General features: G+C 43.0%; 1 protein-coding gene across 1 annotated transcript in view; it reads right to left on the reverse strand.

Moving 5' to 3' along the window:
• Positions 1-26,708, reverse strand: part of adgrv1 (adhesion G protein-coupled receptor V1) — a 110,284-nt gene that overhangs the window by 68,636 nt on the left and 14,940 nt on the right. Inside the window, exons 4-45 of the mRNA XM_035529958.1 lie at positions 26,548-26,643; positions 25,781-25,885; positions 25,501-25,614; positions 24,707-25,269; positions 24,265-24,535; positions 22,550-22,879; positions 20,380-20,556; positions 19,896-20,119; positions 18,609-18,735; positions 18,266-18,451; positions 17,886-18,066; positions 17,548-17,711; positions 17,329-17,452; positions 16,929-17,189; positions 15,216-15,342; positions 14,840-15,057; positions 13,903-14,649; positions 12,513-12,886; positions 11,177-11,350; positions 10,625-10,805; positions 10,279-10,472; positions 9,825-9,954; positions 9,341-9,424; positions 7,793-7,932; positions 7,034-7,643; positions 6,686-6,901; positions 6,101-6,316; positions 5,762-6,006; positions 5,491-5,672; positions 4,593-5,404; positions 4,229-4,438; positions 3,695-3,825; positions 3,471-3,570; positions 2,854-3,033; positions 2,348-2,511; positions 2,126-2,213; positions 1,626-1,704; positions 1,399-1,537; positions 1,164-1,305; positions 756-1,021; positions 343-518; positions 30-157 (exon numbers count right to left, since the gene is read on the reverse strand). Coding sequence (XP_035385851.1) covers positions 30-157; positions 343-518; positions 756-1,021; positions 1,164-1,305; positions 1,399-1,537; positions 1,626-1,704; positions 2,126-2,213; positions 2,348-2,511; positions 2,854-3,033; positions 3,471-3,570; positions 3,695-3,825; positions 4,229-4,438; positions 4,593-5,404; positions 5,491-5,672; positions 5,762-6,006; positions 6,101-6,316; positions 6,686-6,901; positions 7,034-7,643; positions 7,793-7,932; positions 9,341-9,424; positions 9,825-9,954; positions 10,279-10,472; positions 10,625-10,805; positions 11,177-11,350; positions 12,513-12,886; positions 13,903-14,649; positions 14,840-15,057; positions 15,216-15,342; positions 16,929-17,189; positions 17,329-17,452; positions 17,548-17,711; positions 17,886-18,066; positions 18,266-18,451; positions 18,609-18,735; positions 19,896-20,119; positions 20,380-20,556; positions 22,550-22,879; positions 24,265-24,535; positions 24,707-25,269; positions 25,501-25,614; positions 25,781-25,885; positions 26,548-26,643 — 9,376 coding nt within the window. The remainder of the gene's footprint in view (positions 1-29; positions 158-342; positions 519-755; positions 1,022-1,163; positions 1,306-1,398; positions 1,538-1,625; positions 1,705-2,125; positions 2,214-2,347; positions 2,512-2,853; positions 3,034-3,470; positions 3,571-3,694; positions 3,826-4,228; positions 4,439-4,592; positions 5,405-5,490; positions 5,673-5,761; positions 6,007-6,100; positions 6,317-6,685; positions 6,902-7,033; positions 7,644-7,792; positions 7,933-9,340; positions 9,425-9,824; positions 9,955-10,278; positions 10,473-10,624; positions 10,806-11,176; positions 11,351-12,512; positions 12,887-13,902; positions 14,650-14,839; positions 15,058-15,215; positions 15,343-16,928; positions 17,190-17,328; positions 17,453-17,547; positions 17,712-17,885; positions 18,067-18,265; positions 18,452-18,608; positions 18,736-19,895; positions 20,120-20,379; positions 20,557-22,549; positions 22,880-24,264; positions 24,536-24,706; positions 25,270-25,500; positions 25,615-25,780; positions 25,886-26,547; positions 26,644-26,708) is intronic.

A 26,708-nucleotide genomic window follows, 5' to 3' on the forward strand; every position in this document is an offset into this window, starting at 1 on the left:
ATTGCTGACACTGTTGCTGTTAGTCTTACTTGTGCCGACGGCCGAGCCTGACTGGGTCTCGAATTCCACGCTGACTGCAGAATCCAGTCCATTACTGCGAGATACTGTCAAATACACTGTTCCAACATTTTCTTCAACTGTAAAAGAGCTCAGAGTTCTTAACACACACACACACACACACAACACAACACAATGAGACAAGATAAAGCCAAAACCATCACATTCTAATATGATAAAGGGATGCATAAAGAGATGTTTTTGTTTGTATGTGTGTGCGTGTGTGTGTGTGTTAAGAACTCTGAGCTCTTTTACAGTTTTTGTTGCTGAATGATGTGCGTGTACCTGTTGCTGGATGGAGATATTCTGAACAGTCCCAGTGGGGCCTGGTTCTGTAGCACAGTGATGAGTGCGCTAAGGTGCTCTCCCAATCGTGCCCCTCCAGTTGGGTTGAACAAAGTAACTGTGAAGGTCTCATTCATTTCAGGTTCTGCATCTAGAACTGCCCAGATCTCTAGTGTCTAAACAATAGCAACAAACAAAGAACAACCCAAAAAACAGCACATAATTCAATGAAAATATCAGGAAGGCACATTGGCTTCCAAATATCAGGAAGGCACATCAAAACTCACAGGGCAAGATAATCATACTGACTTCTGATCACATATTGATCAGAGACCTTAACTGTAAGAATACATTGGGGGCTGAAAATCATCAAATCTAATACTTAAATACTTAAGAAGAGCTCATCAGCTCACCTTATATCTGACCCCATCTTCAAGAACCACAAAGCCCTGAGATGGTGTAAGGTCATCCATGGAGTGAGTGCCATTGGCATCGGTAATGGAAAACTGCACAGTCACCGTCCCAAATATTCCCTGGGGAGGGTCTCTCACAATGTAGAGAGTGGCCACACTCTGGCCCAGACCTGACACTGATGAAGGCTCCCTCAGCAGAAAGTGCTCACTGTTGTTGAAGGAAATGATACCATGGCCATCATCACTGGACAGGATGGTCACCGTTGCTGTTGAACACATGAGAAAATGTAGTGAATTTCATTGGTCTAGGTTGGACACAAGGTCTCACGTAAAATAGCTGCACATTTAGTATCCTAACACAAAACAAACTTTAAGTGCTTTCTATATTTCTTTTGGGGCATTACTAACCAGTAGTCTTCTTTCCGAGCTCAAGCCCTGCTGATGGGTTTGTTAGAATGAGTTGGAACTTCTCATTCCCTTCTGGAACAGAGTCATCTAAGATCACCACATCTACAAACTTATGCCTCTCTCCGTTAGCAAAATGGAGTGTCTGCAAGGGAAGTGAAATGGGGGTTAACATTCTAAACAAGTTGTGACTATTTCATGTGATGTACACACAGTAAGAGAAGCATTTATGACTCACTGATGCTGTAGCATTGAAATCTAGGCCCAAATGAGCCTCCAGATTTTGTGCATAGAAGAAGACAGAGACATTTCCATATGCCCCAGCATCCCGGTAAGCCACCAGGGTTAACCCTCCACTTGTTTCGTTCACTTCATAACTGCAAATTAACAATTAAACCATATAGCCCTTGATCATGGTTCATCTCGGTGGCACATACAAACAGAATTTTTGCTAGAGATACTTACTCTATGCTTTGCCAGCTGATGATTCCACGGATACCATCGTTAGCATTAATGCTAACTTCTGCTACCAGACCATGAGTATCTGTTAACACATTCGATTCACACTAGCAATCAGTTAAGTGTGAAATTGAATTTGATTTGAATACATCATATAATAGGTACAGGCAAAATCTGCTATAAACAGGTTTTGTCACTTTACACGTAGTAACAGTTTAGAGATATGGGATCGTGTCCAGCAAAAAATCTATTTAACAACAGCAAAGGTTTCCATCTACACCAATTGTCTTACTACAGACAAGCACAAACAGAATCAGCTATCTACCATTACCTTTCAAAGTAAACTGCACCTCTAGTGAAAGTTGAAGACAGCAAATAGAAATAGAGCAATAGAGAAAGAACCGGTATACAGATGAAAGAACAGAGAAAAAGAACAGAGAAATAATCTTCTGTATAACACACTGTAATTTTAAGAATCATCATTTTAAAGATATGATTAAGTGTACCTATCTTAGGGACAGTTGAGAGTGTGGTTATCAGAACTGCTGATGTTATGTTGACCAGGAAAAATTCCTGCAGCTCAGGAATGTCATCCTGTTTAAAGGCAAAGATGGACATTTTAATACAGGTAGTGACGTGTAAATGGCAATTACCAAAATTGCAAACTCTACATTCTACAACCAAAATCAATTTACACAATTAGCCGAAACTTTGATAGAGAGACTTACATCTATAATAGTGATGGGGACTGACACTGAGGTCTGGCCGTCCTGCATGATCACATAGTTAGAGACATATCTGAAGTCCTGGTCCGGTTCCGCTAGTGCCCCCTCAGTCTGCCTCAGGTCCTGCAGAGAACCTTTCACTGTTTCATAGCTGATATTCAGTGCTCCTGAGGAATGAATTACATCATAAATTAACCCCAAAACCTCGATACTCCAAGTCTTCCTGGCCTACCTTAAATACTCCTCTTTCATGCTGTGGGCACAATATAGCAATACTTTGCACAGGTAACAATATATAAAATCTAATGGGGGATAGTTAGTATAAATCATGAAGAAAATATAAGTGCCCCTCTTTAAATGTTATACATTTTAAGTTGTTACTTAGCATGGTTAGGTAACATATTCCTTTAATGACACTGTGGAATCTTGTGACTAGAAAAATTTTAACATCTTTTACATCTACATTTTATGCCTGACACTAAAATGTTCATAAAGCCATAGGGTCAGACCTGAGGCCCCAAACTCTCTGCTGACATAGATCCTGAGGGTGGTGTCCTTCTCCTCAATGGATATTCGTAGAGAGGAGGGGGCAATGCTCAGCATCCCAAATGGTTCGTCACTGGCCTCCACGGTGACCACCGCCTCACGAGCTTGAATGTCCAGAGCAGCAATACCTGTGACTGTTACACCTGCGGGACACAGACAAGAGTTAATCATCTGTACTAATTACAGCTTTTCACCATGATGGGTTGTTGGGCCTAAACATACAACAACATAAACATAAACATACAACTAGGCATTGTTGCCTATTGGCAATCCTAAATTATTACTATTCAACCTTAGCATAAAGCAAATTGTTACTTAGCTGGGAAACATGTTTAAAACCATAATAACTGTGAGACTGCCAACGCCCGAAACCAAATTCAAAACACAAACAATGTGTCAGCTATACGGATAGTGTTTTCACACTTTGTGTCTTTGATTTAATACCAAAAATGCAAAGAATAAATGAAATAATTCTGTTCAAACATTTTATCCCGTTTTACTGCATAAAATACTGCAAAGAATTTGTTTGCTCTTTATGCTCTGTGGCAACAATGTTTCAAAAATAGCATTAGCAGCCTACCCTTAGTTTGAATATTAGACAGGATGAGTCTGTACTCCTCTCTTTCCTCAGGAGTGCTATCATCCAGTAGCCGTAGTACTATAGTGCTATTCAGCATCCCCTATAGACCATATACAGCACATAACAGAACACAATTAACAAAGAAATTACGATACTTCTGCTCAAACCAATGTGGCCTTTTTAACGCCTGGCATCTTCCCACATCTTATGTTATGTTTCTTTACCTCAGTAAAGAAGAGAATTCCAGAGGTATCAGCAAACGTAAGGGGTGACTGAGGACCTTGGATTCTCCATTCCACTGTGATGTTCCCTACTGCTGGAGCAGTCCTCTGTACTAACAAAGGTCGTGTCTCACCTGGCACACAACAATAATGGGATTCACGAAAGAAAGCATCAAAGTGTTTTGTCATGCATGTGTGACAACTCATTCTCCCAATGCACCAGCTGTTGCAAGACCCTCTCCCTGTTTCACCATAACAGTGTGTCACTGATAACTAAGGCATGCTAAACTGAAACTTGATCTTTCAATTACAAAGTGGGGTTTCAAATGCCTACACGCACATACCTATAGGATAGACAAATTTAATTATTAATCCTTCCAAATGCATCACTCAAGGGGGCAGTGTATGCACTGTTGTAAAGCAAATAGTAGAAGCAGTTATATATGAAATTAAAATTTCATATCAATGTTATTTCAATGTTAACTCATCACAGGTCTTTGCAAAGATGTCCATCACAAGTAGCATAAGGGCACCCACCCTCTCTAACGATGACTGATCGTGAATCTGGGTGGAAGCCCACCACACCAGCTGCATGGTCATTGGCCAGTATGAGGATGGTGACGGTATCTGAACTGGGAAGGATACGGCTACCGCCCTCAGTCCTCACCAGTCCGATCTGTATGGTCTCATTGCCCTCTGGTTCAATGTCATCTATGATGAAGAACTCAATAGTCTTCCTTACATCACCTTTGCACGAATGAAACACAGAAGATGGATTGATTTGCAAAAGCTAAGGCTCAAAACATAAAAATTCTTAAAGATGGAAAGCTGCATGTAGTGTTTGATGGCATTGAGAAACAGAATACCTGTTGCAGATTTAGACACCGATTTTTAGACCTACCTTCTGCAAAGAGGAGAGTCTCCCCTGTTGTACCATTAAAGTCAGCACTGGGCTTCGCACTGCCACCGACATACATCCATTCCACTGTAACCTGGCCTAGACTGCCTCCGGTCCTTTCAATGACCAGCAGCACTCTAATAAGAGGCTCCTCTCTTACCTCCATGTACAATCTGTTCTTGGTAGCATTAGGGCTAATGCTGTAGAGGATAAAAACTCCAAACGCATCACCGTTCATCCCTATGGTCACTGTGGTTATATCTGGCTGCCCAATGGTGGGCAGGTGTTGTTCAGCCACAGTCATGTTAATGAGGGTGACCTTCAAAATTTGTATTGTGAAACTCTCATTCACCTCTGCTAAAGAGTCCGCCAGAATTGGCACAGTGAGATTGGCAACACTTGACCCATCTAGCATGGTGGCTGTCTGCCCAGTCATAGTGATATAGTCACTCCCGGCAACAGCCTGTGAGCTGAAGAGAAAAGCAGCAACAGTGCTGTTCTTGGTATAGGTGCGTGTCTGGGTGGAAGCAGAAAGCTGGCCAGTGCTAGAGGGTTCCCAGTAGCACACTGCAGTGGAGGCGTTTGTGAAAGAAAAGGCTTGGCAGGCACGTTCTCGAAGGCAGAAAGCTGCGCAGAAGTTCAGAGGGTCCCTGGTTGAGGTGATGTTGATAGGCCTTCTAATGGCACTAGAGAGTTCTCCAGTGAAAGGTGAATCATAGTAGATAAGGAGGTTATGGCCATCTTTCTGAGCATTACTTACAACGTCAATCTCAAAGGTGCTATATAGGATCTCTAGAAGTCCAAAATTACCTCCTCTGGAAAAAAAAACAAGAACAACAAATAAAAGTATTTTGTATTATGAATTCGGCATCGTAAATATAGGTGTGAAATTATAGCCAACCTTCTTTGGACAGTAATGTTGGCAGTGTACACTCCTTCCAGAGGTTCCTGAACCCGATAGACTTTTTGCTCAAAGTACACTGTTCCATAGGGATTATCATTGGCAGGGACAGTGATGTTCACCACATTTTCAGTACCAATGCTTCCACCATTTGTGGCACCAATAAGCTCTACCCTAATGATCTAAAACATATAGATAACTAAAATGTTAATGCCATGGTCAACCTTAATTCCATGTTAAACAAACCAAATACAACAATGGTAATCCTTACCTCTTCAATTTCTGGCTCATCATCAGCCAAAACCTCTATTTTTAGCATCTTCATGGTTTCACCTGGAGCAAAGTTAACCTCACCAGACACTGGTCGAAGGTCACCAGTTGCCGGTCTTCCATTAACAGTGGCCTGCCATTGGATAGCCAAATAACCTTTAGACCCAGCATTCCTCACAATGGACAAAGAGACTTCAAAAGCATTCATCCTTGGCTCTTCAACAGTCATGGATGCCGCCTGGAAAACTGAGCAACACAGGTCAGGCCAAGATGCAAATTGAATGTTTGAAAGAAAGAACCTAAATGACACCAACTCAGCTTTGCTAATAATTTAACTAACCAAAGGATCCGTAAGGGTCATCTGAAGGCAAGATCGTGATGATTGCCCGAGTGAGCTCGCCCAGGAAAGCTCCCCCTGTGGTCTGGTTAAGAAGTTCGATGCGGAAGGTTTCCTCCAGTTCAGGCACCATGTCATTGATAATAAGGATAGGGACAGGCTTACTGCTCTCTCCCTCCAGGAGAACCACATCAGATGAGGCCACACTGTAGTCCTCACCTACACACACAGCAAATGCTCGCTGTTCAATACTGAGCATATTGAATATTAATAAAGTATTACATTAATAGGCCAAGCTAGTCCTAAATAATAATAATAATAAGCCAAAAAGGATGGGGCAGGGATATGACAAAATAAAAAAAAAAGTAAGAAATGGGGGGGGGGGGGGCTTAACATCCTTCTTCCGACCATTTTTCTGAATTTCAACTAAGAGCGAAATAAAATATATAATTAACGGTGTTATCCTACTTTTTTGGAAAGAGCAGAGTGCCACTGTGGTGCCAAATGGTGCCACTATCTGACAAAACAGGTGCTGTGGGATCCAGATAAAAATGTCTGTGCAGACGTGCGGTCTTTGCTCCTACGTACCAACCCGCGCAGTCATTGGTACTGCCCTGAACTTGACGGAGACGTCAGCAAAAATCCCTCCGGTGCGTGTTACATTGATGATTGGCCCAACATAGAACTCAGGCACACTCACTGCTGAGGAAGAGAGCTGCAACACCCCAAAGGCATTGTCACTGGCCTCTATAATGATCTGAGCCACTGAAACATTTCTCAGGCCAAGTTGAGGGGACAAAGCCACTGCAGAAACCAACAAAGCATTTATGTGTAACATTTTCTGTGGTTTATGTGAAAAATATAAAAATATATAACAGCCAATGCTTAACAGTGCATGTAGATCATTAAAATGAGATCCCTGCAGACAAGCCTCACCTGGTCTTGTTTGTGCACCCTGGAGCAAAGTAACACTGCTGAGCTCCACATATGCAGACTCTGCCCTCTCTGGGTCCTTGTCATCCATAATCCTGATAGTTATGTTCGCTTCACTCTGATTGGCTGAGAATGTGACTGACTCCGAAATAGGCACAAAGTCATTCCCAGCGCTTGCCATGCCCACACCTGGTGTGCTGTAGGGCTCCAGATCAGTATCCCTCAGTGTCCGGTATGCCACTCTCACCCTTCCCATCAACCCTTTCTGCCTCCATATTGTCAATGTGACAAGAGTGTCTGCTTCTACAACACGAAATGGCCTGCTGCTTTCTGAGAACTCAAACAGTCCATAGGGGTCATCACTAGCCAGCACAGTAAGGGTGGCTATAGTCAAGTTCCCAAGACGCCCATGAGAGACATTAGATAGAAGGATTTTGAAGCTTTTATCCAGTTCAGGTACATCATCCTGGGAGATTAGAAGGTAGATGGTCCCGATGGTCTGGCCTACACCGAAGGTTAAGTTGCCAGATCTGTAGATAAGCTCCCCTTCTGAGGCTGCTTCTGCCTCCCAGTATACAGTGACATTGGACAGAGCTCCAAACATACGAATAACCTGAGTGAAAAATAAAGCATCTCCATCTCAACTGTAACACCTCCTCTGTAGACACCATCAAGATGTGTGCTAATTGCAGACTTATATTATATATAATTAGATATTTTGCTACATTGTTAAATGACTATATGAGCATATAGAGACCTGACCTGTAACAACACAGTATTCCGACCTTCTTCTGGCTCTGTCCCATTTACTGAGAGAGATTCAGTGCTGAACTGGAAGACCCCATGAGCATCATCAGATGCGGCAATGGTCACAGTGATGTGAGATGCAATTCCCAAGTTGGCTTCAATAAAGCAAACAATATTATTCCAGAGGTGCAGTTTTACAGAAAAGTGAGTTCGGTTTATAATGTTTAAAGCTCTGAAGTCACAGCACAAGGATGACTAACTGCAATTTAGCAATACATGTCAAACCAGAGCTCCCCGCTTCCCCCAGGACATAATTCATGGTAATATGGAAAATATGCAATTTATATGGATGATACTAAGGACATACATCATAATGAATACAGCCTCAAAGAACCACAGAAAACTAAGTTGTATATGTCAAATATGTTAACTTGTTTAGTAAAAAATTGTCAATGATGCTGTGATTGTTCATATTGGATGCAGTAATACGTTTTCATATACAGGTTTTGGTAAATCAATCCCAAAACTGCCTTCTCCACGCCACTTCAAAAAAACATGGTACACTCTACACATGTTTTTAATTAGAGCCCTATGGGAATAGTGAACCTGCTGAAACTTTGAATACACCACTCACCACTGCTGCTATCCTTCTCAATATAATAGCTATTTGCTTTTCCCACATTTCTCCTCTGAGTGTTCATTGGCTTTGGTGCAATGTAAATACCATTGCAGACAGTCTTTGAGTTGTAGGAGGCCACTAAACCCCCAACCCCAAAAAACAAGGATATTTTATTTGGGCATTGAAGTGGACAAGGGCTCCAGACTTTAACAGCTCTTAATCCACAACTTACCAACTAGGATCTTTGATTTAGGAGGCAGTCTATACTGCCCAGAAAATCAAGCAAAAGAAAACAAGTGTGCACTAAGCAGTGAATTAGCATTAGCTGTAACTGAGTTTTAGCCAAAACTACACGAGCCAAAGGCTACTAAGTGGTTCTTAGTTTGTGCCAGTGCTGGCTTGGAGACCCAAACAGCAGACACTTGGGAGAAGGGTGAAAAGCAGACACACCGTTGATTTCAGTGCACACAGAAGCCATTGCTTTAATGAGCTGAGAACAAAGTAAGCAAGGCTGTGTTCACTTCTGAATACCCAAAAGGAAACAGCACTCATTGTATTCCAGACTTGGACTGAGTTCACTTCTCTCTTTCCCACTCAGTGACTGTCAAAGTTTTCTGGATGTCTAAGAAGGCAGGCAAGAAAGGTCTTGAGATATACCGCAGGCCTAATTCCATTTCAGAAAGATTACTCTTCTCCTTCCCTTCTCATGTTATTCAAGCAAAACCCAGGCTGCAGAAGAACTTCTTCTTATGCCTTTCAATGTGCAAAAAAAAAAGTTTGCTCACAATTCTTGAAACGATACAAAGACCACCGTGGGTCACTATAAAAATTAGCACTAGAGACTATAAAAATCCCTGCATCCAGGAACTGCTGAATGGATTAATTTCTCTGAAATGGAACAGACTGGATTTTGGAGGAGGATCAGACAAGGTCAGGGACCTTACCGTGGTGATAGTGAAAAGGCGGAAGAAAAAAGTCGGTGTCACCCTCGCCACTTCCACTGCCATCGCTCCCAAAGAACAGATCCACTTAGGCACCACACAGCAAGCAGACAGGACAGGCACACACCGGAATCACACAGGATGTAAAAGGGTTATATGGAAAACAAAGGTGCAATTTTCCATGACTGTGTCAAGACCACATGCATGCAATGCATATAACTATGCAGGGCATGTCAAAATGATAAGGACAACGTGAGGAATTTGGAAGGAAATGGCAAGGATCATACAGTGCAATAGAGCAGAGACACAGATGAATCCCAAGCAAAAGGCAAGCTATAGGAAATCACCTGATAATAAAAAAATCTAGCAACTAATCAGATTCCATAATCATGATGTTTATGGAAAATATAACAAACTGAGGTTTCTGTTCATTACCATAGTGAGCAGAACAGGAGGTAAATGCACCTTAAATCTTAATGTGTCTTACCTCCCCCCTCAGGGTTGTAGAGTTCCACTCTAAAGACTTTGTCTAGCTCTGGCACAGAGTTGTCTATAATAGTCACGTTGATGTATTTAAGTCTCTCGCCTGGCAGAAAGTCAAGAATTCCCTCTGTGCCCTGCCCAAGAGAGGGGAAATTATGATTTTAAGAAAGGCTCTTAGAGCTAATAAAATTTAACAAAACACATCTCTAAAAGTAATTTAAACTGCTACAGTAATATAAATTACCATTTATTCATCTTCTAAACCATTTAATCCAATTTAGGGTTATGGAAGGCTGGAGCCTATTCTATTAGCACAGGGTGCTTGGTGGGATCCGGCCCTGGACCAACCATTGCAGAGCACGCATGGGGTCCAATTTAGTGATGCCAATCAACTTAACATGCATGCCTTTGGAGCGGGGGAGGAACCCGGAGTACCCAAAGGAAACCCATGCAGATACCTGATAGTCCTTTGGGTGAATAGCTGTAATTGGGACTGTGTGGTAAGCCAAAAGCACTCTTCCCAGAAGCCCTTGCGCTCTGGCCACTGGCAGTCTGACCTCACCAACCTCTTCTTGCACAGTAATGCGGGCGACCTCCATAGCTGGTTTGATCATTGCCTGAGTGACAGGTTCAGTCTGGAACTGCAGCAGACCTGAATCAATGGATCAAGGCAAGTCTGAGAAGCAAATTTTCAAAAGCAAGAAAAATTTAAAAATGGCAGTGTGTATATATAATATAAAATGCTCAAAATAATTGAAAGTGGATGATGAGAGTATGAGGAGAAAATAGTTTGGCCATGTATACCATAAGGGTGGTCACTGGCCTTGATAGTGACATTGTTGATAGAATTGTCAGGATCAATGCTCGCCCCACTGGTTGGAGTTGAACCTGGTTTCCCATCGGCCGACTGGGCTGAGATCAGTCTGACTTGGAAGTACTCATCGAACTCAGGGATGTCATCATCTACTACCAGCAGATTCAAAACCTGGGCGATCAAGAAGAATGAGGGGAAGTCTATAGTTTCTGAGGCTTAGAATCCTTCCAATAACAACAGTTTACATTATCTGCAACACTACCTATCTCTTTGCATGTGTCCTGTAACTGACCTGTCATATGATAACAATGTGCCATAAAAGCAGATTTAGTATGACAGTTATATCACCCACTAGATGGAGCTAGATGTTAAGAAGCTGACGTTTCATCAATTACAAAATTGATAAACATTAAATGACAGCAGTATGGACTTTGACCTCTTGACCTCTTGCCCCAGAAGAGGAGCATGCTCAAAGGGGTGCTTCCTTAACGGGAGGTTGCCAGCTCATTAATGATGAATGACTGACGAGCCAGCCGTGTTACCTCAGAGCGCTGGCCCGGCAGGAAGAGGATGGAACCCGTGGTGTTGGCAAAGTCAGACACGCTGGATGCCACAAGGGAGCCGAGCTGCCTCACAGTGTAGTTTACAGTGACGGAGTCCAGGGCTCCACGTGTGCGCTCCACTATGCAGGAGATGGTGGAACCCTCCTCAGAGATCTGACGATAACGAGAGGACAGAGGATCAATGGTCGTCTACTCAAAACTGAAGTGCTCATATTTACTAGTATTTGAAATAACTTGGTTAAATCAAGGCAAACCATGAACCACTTTGTGGAGTATAATATGGTCATTTAGAACAACATTATGTCACCACAACGGATGTGACCACCTCATTGTTCTACAGAGACCTGTTCTATAGAAACCTAACAGGTCTATATCTGATATTGTAGTAAAACATTAATGTAACTTGGGCCAGTAATTTTTTATGCTTGGTCACGATTTGATTCGCTGAAAGCCCCCACAACGGCACGTGCCATGGAGTCCCTTGTGGCAGTAAGTGAGAAGCAGTCCTTCTAAAGGAATGCTCTGTCCACGCTTGCTGGCTGTTCTCTCAATCGACCCAGCCATTGGAGATGCCATGAGTCCAATCACCCTAAATAGATTGACGTGAACTCCTTCCAACCAGGCGTGAAGACAAATTAAACATACATAGGGACATGCGCTCACAACCAGGGGGTCGTGTTTCACACTTTCTAGGGAGCCAAACCAAACACAGATGAAACAGGAAGGACTTGTCTATTTAATCAACTAATTCTTTGGACAACATGAAAAAGAAGCATCAGTGCATTTATGTGAGGGAAAGTGAGAATACGTTAGGGAGATACGTCATAGTATTTATATGACAGAAAGTGAAAATACTTTAGGGAGATACATGTGTCAGTATTTATGTGAGAGAAAGAAAGAATACTTTAGGGAGATACATGTGTCATAGTATTTATGTGAGAGAAAGAAAGAATACTTTAGGGAGATACATGTGTCATAGTATTTATGTGAGAGAAAGAAAGAATACTTTAGGGAGATACATGTGTCATAGTATTTATGGGAGGGCAAGCGACAATACTTTAGAGAGAAACATGTCTTATAGTATTTGTGTGAGGGAAAGTGAGAATCATTCTCAGCTATTTAAAATGAAAATGTTCCTTAGCAAGAAAGTTTGGAATCTGCTTTAAAGAAATAATACATTATAAAATAAAACTCATACTTCATCTAAATCATGCTGGCCACTTTACTCTAAGTCTGCTTCGGTAGTGACTTATGTTTGAAAAGGTATTCCATGGCTGCTGTCAACATAGTTTGAGTAATGCGCCACATTGCTTACATCAGGAATGCACGTTCCAGTGAACCCAAACAGCCCGTTGGCATTATCGCTCTTGCCAACGCTGAGCCTGGCAGTGGGTCGTGGCACGGGCAGCCGGGCACCACCGTGCACCGCCACTAGCTGCAGGTAGAAGACCTCCTCTCCCTCCTCATCAGTGTCGTCGCGCACCTCCACGACAAATGACTTGTGTGTCTCCTCTGGGCGGTACGCCAGGTAACCGGACACATTCCGAAGGTCGGCCTTGGCAGGCTGGCCGTGGAGCTCATGGATTTCTGCCTGGCTCAGATGCCTGGTGTACAGGCGCACATCCTGCAGCAGGCCTGTGAAGAGCTGCTGGCCGTCAGGGTCGGCACCAACCCTCACAAGAGCCGCATCTGCAGCAGGTCAGATGGAAAATCACAGCGGTTATGTTCTGTGTTGCTACTATTACAATTTGGGCACATGTTTAATGGTGCACATCTCCTAGAAAACACCTTTTGTAATATTAAGGCATTAATGGCATACATTATTTATGGTGTTATCTTATAAGCAAAGCTATGTGAAATGTGGACTATGTGGACTCAAAAAAAGTTCAGTCTCGAATGACAGCAAATATTCATATAAGATTTTGAACAAAATTTAAAAACACACTGTGTGGTTCATGGTTCATGAGTTACTAAAGCCTAGTCAGGGTTTGTTCGTCATTGTCACCTGCCTTAGTGTACATGGGAGGTAATGCATGTTTTTGGTCACCAGAAACACATTTAATGCCAGACAACTGTACAAGCTGAGGGAAAGTGCTTGAATGAACACCAACATGCTTTACAAAGCCCACCACTATCACTTAAGCTAACAATCCATCACAGTGTCAAATATACTAGCTGTTTATGTCTATTCAGTAGATTCAATTTATCAAAAAAATTTAAGGGAAGTCTCTCCAGGAACCTTCACTTTATGACAAAAAGCCACATTACATTCAATTTCTTGAGAGGAAGATTGCTGACTCCTTTCATGAGTCAAGCCCAGCGCTCACTGAAGCATGTCAAGTCTGTCGAAATTTGAAACAATGGCACGAGCATTTTTCACAACAGACTCTATCCAGATGTGGGCTGTGGGGGTGTGGGGGAAGCCTCATTACAGCTCTCAATAGGAGGTGCAACACTGAAGTGTAATATGGTGAGAAGAAACATCATTATGATTTGTTGTGCCAATGTTTTAGGTTTGCAACAGAAATGCAGTGTGTTGAGAGATTCTGAATGTTGAATGGCAGCCATTAATGTGGGAGAGAGAAAATAAGTGATTTTACTCTACTCTGCAGATACATTTAGAATTCCTAATTACCACAGATCAAAACCATATAAACCAGATTTAGGCCTAGATCCTAACCTTAAAATAGACTCAATTTACACACCATTCATAATGGCCTCTCCCTTCAGACTCTTGATTCCTCCAGGCATCAGGATTCCATCCAAATAAAACTCAATAATTCCATCTTCCACTGTAATGAGCACATGAACCCACACATTATCTTCCACAAACTTCATTGCTGTTGCTTTTGCCACCTGGGTGTCGTTGGTTCCAACAGTCATGTAATGAAGCATCACACTAACATGGGACTCATTGGTCTGGACTTTTACCCCGTAATACATAGTTCCATTGCTGTTGCCCATAGAAACAATAAGCCCATTTGTATTGGCTCTGGGCATTAGCCAGGCTGAGATGGTGAAGTTTGCTAGGCTGCGCAGAATCTCCTGAGGCTGAGCTTCGGGCCTGATCGTGCCATATGCTCCAGGAAAGCCAGGGAAGAAGAAGGCATCTGTTCCAGAATGGTGCCTTCTGGCATGGGGCTGGGGGGTTACGGCTTGAGGGAACGTAGCTATGAGGATAAGGTCCACCATGGGTGGCAAACCCTGTGGGAAAGCTCCAGATAGGATCTCCCACGCCACACGCACATCTCCGAAAGTACCTTGCTGGCGGAGCACAGTGAAAGACGTAACTGAGGACATGTCATCCGCAGACAGGATGTCCTCTGCTACCTCTTGGTCTAAGCTGTCTTTGTTGATGGTGAACACGCCAAAAGGGTCATCGTTGAGCAGTATGAGCACAGATGCGCTGAGGTCGTTCTTAGCCAATTTGCCACTTTCACCAGGATAACCACCTATGAGGCAAAAAGTTAAACACTGTTTGACTTTAAACATGTGCCACGTCAGTGGAAATGTTGCTTATTGACTGAAACGGAAGGTCCCAGATGATGATGGAAGATCTATGTTTGGTCATTGTTTAGGTTTGACCAGTACCTTCACATTTAACAACATGCATATTACTTTTTTGATGAAAGATGAGCTAACCTGAAACATTCGTTAAGCGCAGCTCATAAAACTCGTTGAACTCAGGGAGTTGGTCAGAGATCGCCTCCAAGACTATTGGCTTGGTTTTCTCTCCAGTGACAAATACTATAAACCCCGAAGTGTTGACAAACTCCTGGTGGGGCTCAAGAGGGGTGCCATTGGCAAACAGCTGCCAGAACACTGTCACATTGCCAAACTGCCCTCTGTCCCTAATAACACTGGATAAAATAACACTAGTGAGAACACACATGAAGGAGGCTGTATTCACTGACAGAGAAAGCTGTAAGAAGCATTGCCCTAAATTTGTCACACATTATTAACTCCATGACTTGTGCATGTAAAGACTTATAGGAAGTCCTGAAATTAGCCTTCTTACTAATATTTGTTAGACCTCCCCTCTTCCACAGACTTCTCAGTAGCATCCAGGAAGAATATCCCACTGGTGTCATCATTGGCTTCAATCACCACGGTAGCAGTATCCTGTCCATACACCACGGTGTCTCCTGAACACCCAACACACACCCAATGTCACATGGGAACGTGATCCTGACTCTGCCCAGACTATGTAAAATAATCCATCAGAGAGTGATCTGACAAATGATTATTATTATACTTTATTATTATTAACATCTGTCAGAACACTATTTTCTGACAAAAGTATTATTTGTTTAAGCACAATGAGCAGTCTTATCTAAGGCATGTATTACCAATGGCAGTGCAGTGGCCACCCATTATAATGCAATACACTTTGTTTTTGTAATACATGTACTATAATATATGCATTTGAAATATAACGACCACCTCTAATAGGTGACTCTATAGTAGACAGAAAAGCTGAATAGGCATGTAAAGCAGCTTTTCCATGGAAAGTTTCCGCATAGAGAATGATAGACAGACTATAAAAAGTATTACGTTTTCCATTTCCCTAAACTGTGTCCATTTAAAATAGTCTAGTGTTTCTTGCAACATCAAGAAAAAAACAGTGGTAGTTCAGTGGTTAAAGTACTCCTGTAGTACCGGTTCAAGCCCCACCATTCCCATGTTGCCACTGTTGGGCCCCTGAGCAAGACACTTAACCCTCAAATTGTGTTCAGTCAGAATGGTAAGTTGATTTGAATAAAAATTGTTAACTAAATGCCATGAATGTTAGTGAAAGACATGATGATGCATTAACAATTAGTTGTGAAAGAAGCCAAAGTACCTTTTGTGCAGCATGCATCCAAATCTATTCAACATTACAAACACTCACATATAATCCTCTATAATCTTTCATAAACAAGGCCCCAGTGTTTGTAAATTTGAAAAGTGCATCAGAGCTTTGTTACTGTCATATCGAACACTGAAGACACCTTTCTAATTGACAAAGTACACAGTAACGTTGGCAATGAAAACAATGGCCCAGTTTCAAATAGAAGCAATTTGCCATTTTTTCATTTTCTCTGGGATTAAGACCAGCATTCCTTTAAGAGCCCTGGTAAAAGCACTAAATGCAAAATCTCTTGGTTGGATTGGTTTTGTGATGTATAGAGTGAGAGGAAAAGAGAGGTCGGAGTCTGTAATTAACTGCCTACACTATTCGCTCCCCACCCCCCCTTTCATGCGTGTGTGTATGTGTTAGCACAATGCTTGGATTAGAGAGGGCTTTGTAGGGTCAGGCCAGTGGAGCCCAATCAACACAGCTCTCTGTGTATTGAAACAAATGGCAAATAATCTGGATTCATTGGCTGCAGAGGAAAGACTTGGAAATGAAGTGCATCATCTGGCCGTCGAAAAGGGTTTTTAGAACATGCAGTTGGCCAGCACAAAAATATATAGTGCTTTATGAAGGCAGAGTTGATGGAAACATGTTTTATGAAAGAAGGTTTATTTCAGTTTCTAAATGAGGCCTGGCCAGCCAAAAGCATAATAAAATAAATTTGCAAGCAGAGCTTTCATCATGTGAAGGATACGGAAATTAATACCTGGGCTAGTTAATCAAAGTCTAGATTTTGGCAAGCTGGCTTTAAAATAGAGCCCTTGTTCGCAAGCTAAAACAAAGGTTTCCATGTGCAGTGAATACAGGATATTAAATATGTAACACATTGCACACCTGTGGCATTGAACAGAACGATGTGAAAGGATTCGTCTGCTTCAGGGATGTTATCATCATTTATAGCAACTGATATGTTCTTCATCCATTCCCCGTAGGTAAACACCAGCAGCGAATCATTTCTTAATGGGATGAAGTCTCCTGGCGTTGAGTCCCCATACTCGAACCGATACAAGACCGTTGCTACAAAGTTAGCCAGCCCAGCCCTCAAGATGGTGAAGTTCACCACACCACCTTCTCTAATTCTCTGAATTACTGGCTCTGTGTTAAAATGGGAAACGCAGTATTATATGACACCATTGATCAAAACACTATCAAATTAACTCACATTATTTTGATCAATAAAGATTAAATGAGAATTTATCTAGGCTACAAACATTTATCTAGGTTACAAACATACCTGCAAAGTAAATGGGGTCATCGTTCTTATTAATTTCTAGGCTTGCATTTAGAGCATTGCCCAATCTAGCGCCACCAGTTGCATTGATGAGAGAGATTGTAAACATTTCAGCATCTTCTGGAATCTGACAGAATACAATTTTTTTTCAAATATGATGTACACTGTCTGTTGTATAAGAATCATCAAAAAATAAGATGATCATATTCTGAGGACTTTTACCTCATCTGGATTGGAGTAAATGGTCAGATTTTTTAGATATTCTCCTTCAGCAAACACCACCTCTCCCTGGACTGAGGTTACATCTCTGGAGGAGGTGGGCTCTAGGACCCAGAGGACAGACACATTCCCAAACCATCCCCACCCTCTGACGATGTGGTAAGTGGCTATAACAATCATCAAAGGTGTTTGTTAGTTAGTTTCCATACAAGCATTGAGCAAGGTAGCCTGCATGAGACAGACAGCACACCATAGAAGCCAGCAAATAATACATATACAGTTCTGTCCCTGCTGATGTTGGAGTGGTTTATTCTTTTATCCCAGGGCTAAGATCAGCATACCTGAATACCACTCTGTTGCTTTGCTCTCATTGATGGCGAACCTGAGGTCTGGTTGAGTGAACTCCAACACCCCAAAAGGGTCATCGCTCATACGCACAGTGATGTTGACCTCCCTATGTTCACCCAGTCGACTGGCTGGGGTACTGTGGCTGCTGAGAATAACTGCAAACGTCTCATCCAGCTGAGAAGAGAGATTAAAAAGCTCTGCTTAAAGGAAATGTTAGCGACTACGGAACGTCACACCAGGAGTAAAACCTGATTTCAGAATAAACAGGAGAATAAGATCCATTAACTTCAAGGCTTCTGAGATCCAAGACAAAAGCCTCCAAGTACAGAGGGCACTTTGTAGACAACACTCCCACCCCAGTAGCAATCCTCACCTCAGGTACCCCATCAGGCATGGCCACCAGGGCGACCCCGACCTCCCTCTCTCCGGGGTGGAACTCCAGGATTCCTCCGGCTCCATAAAAGTTCTCGTTTCCGGAGGGCGTCACCGTGTACCTCACCAGCTGGTTAAGCAGACGGCCATGCTGCCTGCTCACTCTCAGCTCCACAGTCTCCCCCTCCTACAGACAGTGCACATTTAAAACATATAGGCCTTTTAAAGCGCATTGGTAACCATATACATCTAATCCTGTAATTGGTAATTCCGTACAATTAATGACAAAGGGGTGTATCAAGGTTAGCCTGAGAACTCAAGTAAGCAGGACAATTTATACTTACATTAATAAACCAGGGACCTCTAGACCCTGGTGAGAACTCAAAGACTCCACCAGGGTCATCATTCTCCAAGATGACAATCTCCTGGCTGGTGAAACCAGGCGTCAGAATCTGATTTTCTACGTTTGTCCTACAGCATAAAAAAATAAATCTACAGTTACACTAAACGTGCCACTCTCCACTCCATCTCCTTGATGCAGTACACATATGCTGCACCATTAAATTTCATACTATCTGATTTACATTTTCCATTCACACCCAGGAATAAATAACATAAGTGTGGAAGGTTGCATCAGTGACGTTCACATTTGCGGTCGGCCTTCTCCGAGACCTGTTTGTACTAGCTGCTCCCCTCTAGCAGCAGGGGGTCCAATGTTAACTGAGCTTGGCTGGGGCTGAGCCAACCCTGGAAGCCGCAGATAATTAGTAAAATGGTAGACAAAGAGCAGACAGGGAGCAGTGTAGCAAACAAATGCATTCAGGGGATGCACTGCATGCATACAAACACTGATGTCTTTACAGCAGGACATAAAGGAAGTGGGTAAATGAGGTGCTAAATGAGAAAAGCGCACAGTTCTGGGCCCAACTGTTACACATGCACACACACACACACACACAAATGCACAAACACCACATGCACATGCACGCACGCACACACACACACAAAAGCACAAACACACAGACAGATGATTTGCATGCATGCACACAGGCCCACACACTTTCTCTTTATTTCACACACCCAGATGAAAGAGACTCTCCCCCATCGAAACGTTATGGCACGGCCCAAAGTGGACCATCACACAAAGTGTCGATTCACAGCACACAAAAGGGCAGCATCTCTTCAGTGCACACTTACCCAATGTACACTACAAAGCGTGTAGTCTCTACCCTGCACAGGGAGAGTGGGAGGCAACGAGAAAGAGCGTTCCCGTCAGGAATACGGGAAAGGTCTTCACTTAGACAGAATGCGGAACGGGACGCTTAAGTCACCACACTCATGTCTTAGTGCAACTGTCACAAATGTATTGTGAGGGAGCATCCTTCTAGTCTCATATGTATCGACAGGGGACTAAATATGAGGCTGAAATAACAGTCTATCAAACACACCCAAACCTTCGAGTATGTGGGCATAAACTAAACACTTAAAAGAAAACTTAACACCAATAATCCATATGAAACATCAGTATAAGGACCAAAACATCAGTGTAAAGTCCATGTCATAAATTACAGGCTCAATGATAAATATTTAGAGTGATGGCTAATTACACTTGGGAATAGAGTATACCAAACCTGTCTAAAATCAGGAGGACAGTCTCATTGATCTCCGGAATGCTGTCAGCCATGATAGTGATGCTGATGTTCGCCTCACTTTGTCCTGAAAGGAACGTGACTGAACCAGAGAAAGGTGAAAGGTCATCTCTGGTAATGTCACCACTGTTCTCGCCAGTGGTTCGCACGCTCCAGAAGACCGTAGCCTGCCCATCTGTTCCATCTCGCCTCAGAGGAAGAATGATCTAGAAAGAGTCAGAATGCTCAGGGAACCAGAGAGAAGTGTCACACCTTTCATATTTTACTCAGATGTATTCTAGTGCATTAAATCAATTGTTTTACTTAACTTTGAAATTAAATTCATAAAACACACACTGTATATGTACACTGTGACATAGAAGAGTAAGCTTAATCTAATTAGGAAGTGAATCACAGAATTAAGATCCCTGTGTTTTTAGGATCCACCCTCTTATGTCACAGAGCTACAGTGCAGTAGATGTGATACCGTGCTGGCGTTTGACTCCTCCGGTTCTACTGCCACCACCGTCTGGTTGCTGGTGAATCCGATCTCTCCGTTGGCGATGTCAGGTGTGATAACAAGGGAAATGTTGATTGCCCCTCCAAAGCGAGGGCTGATGGAGGCAACCGGAGGACTAATGTTCACCAACTGTACACTGTCCAGCTGAGGAGGAGACGACAGACACCTTTCAAACGCAGTGATGTGAAAACAGAAAATGTCAAGGAGACTTGATAGATACATAATTCAATACAAATGATAATTCAATACAAATAATATCAGTAAAGATTAACAAACACACACTATAGAAGTAATTACATGAAAAAAAATATGGATGGAGTTACTGGGAATTTCTAGGTATAAATCTATAGCCCACCTCAATTCAAACATCCAAGGCTTTGAAATAAGTCTATAAGAAATATGCAATTCAAATGCAGGTATCTTGCCAATGGCTAAGTATCCTTCTTGGACTTTGAGAAATTTGCGGTTACTTCTATTTGCTGCCTATTAGTTTTCAAAGACATAACATTAAAGTTTGAATCCAGGACTTCAATAATACATGATATATGAGTGTAGAAGGCCGTAATTAGGTAAATAGTCAATGAACTGACTGCTCTGTAATATCAATCGGCATGTCTTGACAGTGTGTTTACACTTGACGTCATTCCCACAGCAAACGGACCACATGACCCTCAGATCGCCCTGCATCTCCAACATTTAGAAGAATCTGACAACCCATCCACCTTAAATGGTGTGGGAGCCCAAAGAACAACTATGCTGAACATGAAACTGGACCAGTGGAGACTGCCTCATACCAGAAATGTATTTACCCGAGACATCCAAGTCTCTTTCCCATGCTGGACTGGGGATTTTACATGATATGAGTAGCTTATAATAAAACAATATCCCATGTCTCTTACTAAAGCAGGGGAGAGTTTTCTCTGGGATATCAGAGCTGACGGAGACTCTGGGCCCTGGCTCCAGCTTTAAGTATAAGAGATGTTATAGATATGTCCTGTAATGCCTGAGGATAAGACCAACCTCAATTCTCAGGCAATCAAATTATTGCATAATCGCATCCTTGTATAAATCCCATAACACAGTAATACCTTGAAGGAGCAAGTTCTTCCAGAGGCAGAGTCGGCAATTTTGAAGTACATTATATTGAGTTACACCAGACTGAAGCTAAATAATGATGGAAGGAGATACATTTTCTCTGTTCATGCCCAGATCCTTTGTATGTTATCAATAATGAATAGCTACAGGAAGACAATACGCATTTTGCAGAGGTGGTTTTGGAGGTACACTGCTTAGACTTGTTGCTCAATACTGAGCAATACTGGATGCAGGACTAAGCAAAACCACTGAGCTATATGTCAATGCATAATACAACCTCAGTTCTTTCCCATCCCACAAAAATCCATTACAAAATTTTCAAAACATTTTTCAAGTCACTAGGCAGCTTTAAATGTGAAGAGTGTGATATATAACTTAATTCGGGCAAACATTCATTTGATGACATTAACCTTGACTGAAAGTGATCAATACAAAGCAGGTGAATATCAGTTCTATTAATGATCAGTTATGAAAAAGTGGTTCAGAGTTGTTTGCTTCATAACATGCTGGAGTCCTTGAGTGCTGTCTCATGATCACCACATCATGCTAACAAAATCTTAAAATATTCCCACATGGTGTGTCCTCTCAAGTAAGCCCCTTTCACTGCCAGTCTGCTGCATGCATATTTGTGTGTGTGTGTTCTGTGTCTTGTCTGTTTCCCTAAAGGAGCTCTTGAGCGGTTTCATCTTTGCCAGGATTTTCCGTGTTGTTTTTTTTTTCATAGTGTCCTTTGATGAAGGGGTCATTTGTTTGTAACACAAATCCTGTGGCAACAAGCCAAACCCCTCACATCACCATGGCTCGACTGTTAATTGCAAAGCAAGCTAATAGAGAGACTCTTGTGCTAAAAGACAATAAACTGTTAGGACACTTGAGGTTATCCTCACAGGTCTAATGGGAAACAGGACAAACAAGAGGACAGAGGAGACAAGGTTCGTGAAGTATAATCGCAAATGAACATGCAGAACCCTGAGGTGCTCCACCACATTTTTACACAGGTAGAACGTTTGCAGATGAAGGGCTTGTTGAAAAATTGAAGTACCTTTACGAGAAAGTGGGCCCCATTCTGCAGAAAGGCATCGTTGCATATAGGCAGGTTGAGCTGGACCCTCGACTGACCAGAACCAAACAATAGGCTGTTGGTACTGGAGCTGTTCAGCACGCCATCCCGTGCCCTCGCTGGGTCCAGGAGCCCGGCGGGGATGTAGAGGGCTGTGAGGTCCAGGCGCACATCCCCCCATGTGCCTGCCTCACGCAGGAAGCTAAGGGACAGGAAGCGCCTCACGGGCTGGCTCTGGATACTCTGGCTGTCGCTGGAACCGAAGCTAAAGCGGCCATAGACGTCGTCGCTGTCCTGGATATAAAACACCATCTGGGGACAAGGGTGAGCATGTTGAGGATAGCTCATCTAAACATGGAAACATCTGTCTTCAAACTTATAGGAGATGTTTGACTATGAAGCACTCCTCGACAAAATACTGTTGTTCTGACTAAGCGCGTTATAGTTGTGGCCGCTTGCCACAGGATAAGATGGTAATCATGTCCTCAGTAATATAGTCTTTAGTGTCTAGACTTTCTGATGTTTTTCACAGCTGCAGTGGGTCTTCTTCTCCACACATTACCATGGGTATAACGTAAGGCCATCTGTATAACAACTTGTACAGAACTAATCTTAGCAAGCCTTCCTCTTTCATTAAACCTTGCAGGCAGAAAATAGCATTCACAAGCCACTTTATTATCCCCTCAGGCATGTATCCAGGCATCATCAAGGCGAGAGTCTTCCGTCAATATTTTTCTTTGTGTTTTGCGGGGATGATTTTTCACAGCTAATTTATGGATGCCTGACATGTACAAACTGTAATTCCTCTTACTGCCTTCAGCCCTCACATGGTGCTGAGTCAAGCCTTCTTTGCCACATGTACAGCAGCGCTCTGGAAGACCGCTAGTTGTGAGCTACTACATTTATGCACCGGTGGTGCATAAGGGCTTAAATGTAAACAAGGGCTGGGTCTACCCACTCCTTTCGCACATAATCAGGATGTAAGCCTGCTATGGAGGCGTTACCCAAGCCAGAGCTGTCGCTCGCATGCTAAGCCTCTCCGGGTGCTCTGTTCTCCGCCACGACCACATGAAGGGAACAACCAGGTGACACTTAACGTGACCGGCGTCGTGCTCATGTTGCTGTGCCAGAGAGCCACACATGGTTCTGTTCAGACCACATCCTCCTGCAAGCGGCGAATGCAATCCAGATGACACATGGGAGTGGAGATCTTATCTGAAAGCAGATTTCTGCCCCGACTAATGAGCAACTGAGTTGTTACACTGAGGGGAGACTGATCCTGGGTCTGTTCTTTGGAGCAAGCATTTGCACACTGCTGTGAGAGGTCCAAGGTGGTGCTTGCTGCCTTCTGTCACGGCTTCCTCCTCCCACCCAGGATGGGGTAGTCTTACCACCTGGGATGCGAGCCACAGAATAAACCCTGGAAATCCCCTTATGTGTACAGAGCCATTATAATTCTTTTGAACAAAATTCCTGCTTTTTTATATGACTTATGTTCATCCAGTAAGATGCATAATATAAGAAGCGCCACATTTGGTCCAACCAAAAAACAAGGTGTAGTATGAACACCCTTGAAGGTCCGTCCACCATCGTATATTATACACACATTTGACATCTTCCCTCAATCTAAAATTACTTTTTCAAAGCCTTAACCCTCTGAAGTCTAAGGGCAGACCACATGATCAGTGTGACCTCACCTCCATGGGATCATCCACTTCAGCGCCTCCCAGAACAGATGCAGGAATCAGTCTGAGGAGGTAAGCCTCTGCCTCTTCAGGGAGGTCATCCTGTGTGATGTTCAATTGCAGCACGGCAGCCATTTGCCCTTGAACAAACCTCAGTGTTCCAGAGGCTGGGTACAAGTCATTGGAGACAGCCGTCCTATCTGTGGAGTTCCGCGTTATAGTCCAGTTCACTGACACGACACCATGGGTTCCTCCATTTCTCACAATGGTGATGCCTTCGAACCTTATGAGGGAAAGCTTGTCTTATCACTTTGCCTCTCTCCTGTGATATTCTCTATCCTCTATCCTTATTTGAAACAGCTATACAGAAGCGGCAGAAACACAGTATTTATATGGTACAGGTCAGTAGAAAAGCAGGAAGTGATAACCTCCATATAATCTGAAATCCACTCACCTCACAGTTGTATCTTCATTAATTATGACCGGCTGTGTTGGAGGCGGACTGCTGATGGACAGCACCCCATATGGCTTGTCATTAGGCTCAATAGTCACCTGTATGACACTAGGAGACAACAGCACAGCATCGCCCACCAGCGTCTCCTCCAGAAGTATGACCTGAAAAAACTCTGCGATTTCCGGAATCATGTCGTCAATGATGACAAAGCGCAGAACCCTCTCGTGAATGCCCGGGGGAAAAACCAGAGTCCTGTTGGACTGCTGGTCCACAAAGTCTGCCAGCGAGGCACTCGCTGACCCAGTCCCTGTGACTATGGCGTATGTGACAGACACCTCTCTATCATCTGAGCCGACCAGGAGGCCATCATCTGTTCTGCCGCGGGTGACGGTGAGATTTATGGCCCCGACACTTTCAGGCACGGCCAGCGATGGCTGGGAGAAGCGCACAGGGGCGTCATTCCGGGAGATTCTGATCGGCACGCTGCTGCTGTTGGGGTTCAATAAGGCCCCCCCTGTCACTCCTGTCAAGCGCACGATAAAGGTCTCATCATCTTCTGGGATCTGGTTTGGAGAAGAAGCAACATCAGCAAAGGTGTTCATCTCTTAGTCATAGCAGTTGTTCAGCTCCAAAGGGCCAATATTGAAAAGGATTCAATTTGCTCTACATTTGATCTAATTTTAATGAACATAATTATATTGGCAGCAGGGACTTGATCTTAGATCATTATTCTTAAATGTTTAATAAATAAAGGTCAATGAAAAGAAACATCAAGGCAATAAAAAGAACAGTACCTTATCATCTTGAATAAGTATATTGAAGACCACAACTGCCATGCTAGGAGGAATAGTGAGATTTCCACTGTCTGGACTGAGGTCCTCACTGGCTGGGTTTGGGCCTCCAACAATCTATAATTTAAAAACATTCACATTATGAGGGTACCTTAACAGAATTTAAAGTACAATTAAAACTATATTAAACAGCAATGTTTCATCATACACCTTCCATGTTCTTTTGTGCAAACCATCTAGAGATATGAAAGCCAGACTGTGAGGCAGAATTCCTGGCGCTCACCTCGAAATTCACAGTGACTGTTCCATAAGTTCCTTTCTCTCTGATAAGAGTAAGAGGCACATACTGGCTTCTGCCCTTTGGCTCATCCATGGTGATGAGGATGGTCTGGTGGGAAACACGGTGCAGAGGTGGCCATTTAACACAACCCCAGGGGCACTCATATCACTTAACTGAATGCTCAACACTCAACATGAGTAATTCACACTGGATACGGGATAATGGATGTGGATGACCCATGAAGTGCTCAGACAGTCCGACACAGAGTAAGAACTCAACACAACATTGCAAGGTGAGCAGAACATGTGAGTGGAGCATGATTTAAAAAAGAAGAGGTGTTGTTCCATAGGTGGGGAGGTATAACACAGCTGGTTCTCATGATACAATCTAAACGTCTACTGACAAGTTAATCCACTCAGTAAATTGCTCATTTGTGTATTTTTTAATCACCCGGGTAACCCAACAGTCACTTTAGACTCTAGACCACCTGAGCTACCCTATAGTAAAAGCATTCCACCCCCAGCCCCCAGGCCCCATACCCCTGCCTCCAATTCTCATTTCCTCCCTCCCCTCCCCCTTATGTTTGATTGCCCTTCAATAAACATGGAGGAACAACTATGGACAGCAGTCACCTGGGTAACTCTCTCAGTAACACCCCTGAGCAAATGTCTTCTTAGATTATACCATTTTGTCACCCCGTATTAATATATTCAGTGTATGAATGCAGAGTTAATGGCATATAGTACATTTAATATTGAGCGATATCTTACCGAGTTGAAGGATATGATCCCAAAGGCATTATCATTGGACAGGATGGTGATCATGGCCGTGTTTGGAGTCCCTACTGTCACACCATTTGAAGAGCTCTGAAATAATAGCGCTGATTCATTTTACAACGTCAAACTTGTACTTGGGAAAACATGTCCTGATG

Source organism: Electrophorus electricus, chromosome 9 (assembly GCF_013358815.1).
Source record: "Electrophorus electricus isolate fEleEle1 chromosome 9, fEleEle1.pri, whole genome shotgun sequence".
Taxonomy (NCBI): domain Eukaryota; kingdom Metazoa; phylum Chordata; class Actinopteri; order Gymnotiformes; family Gymnotidae; genus Electrophorus; species Electrophorus electricus.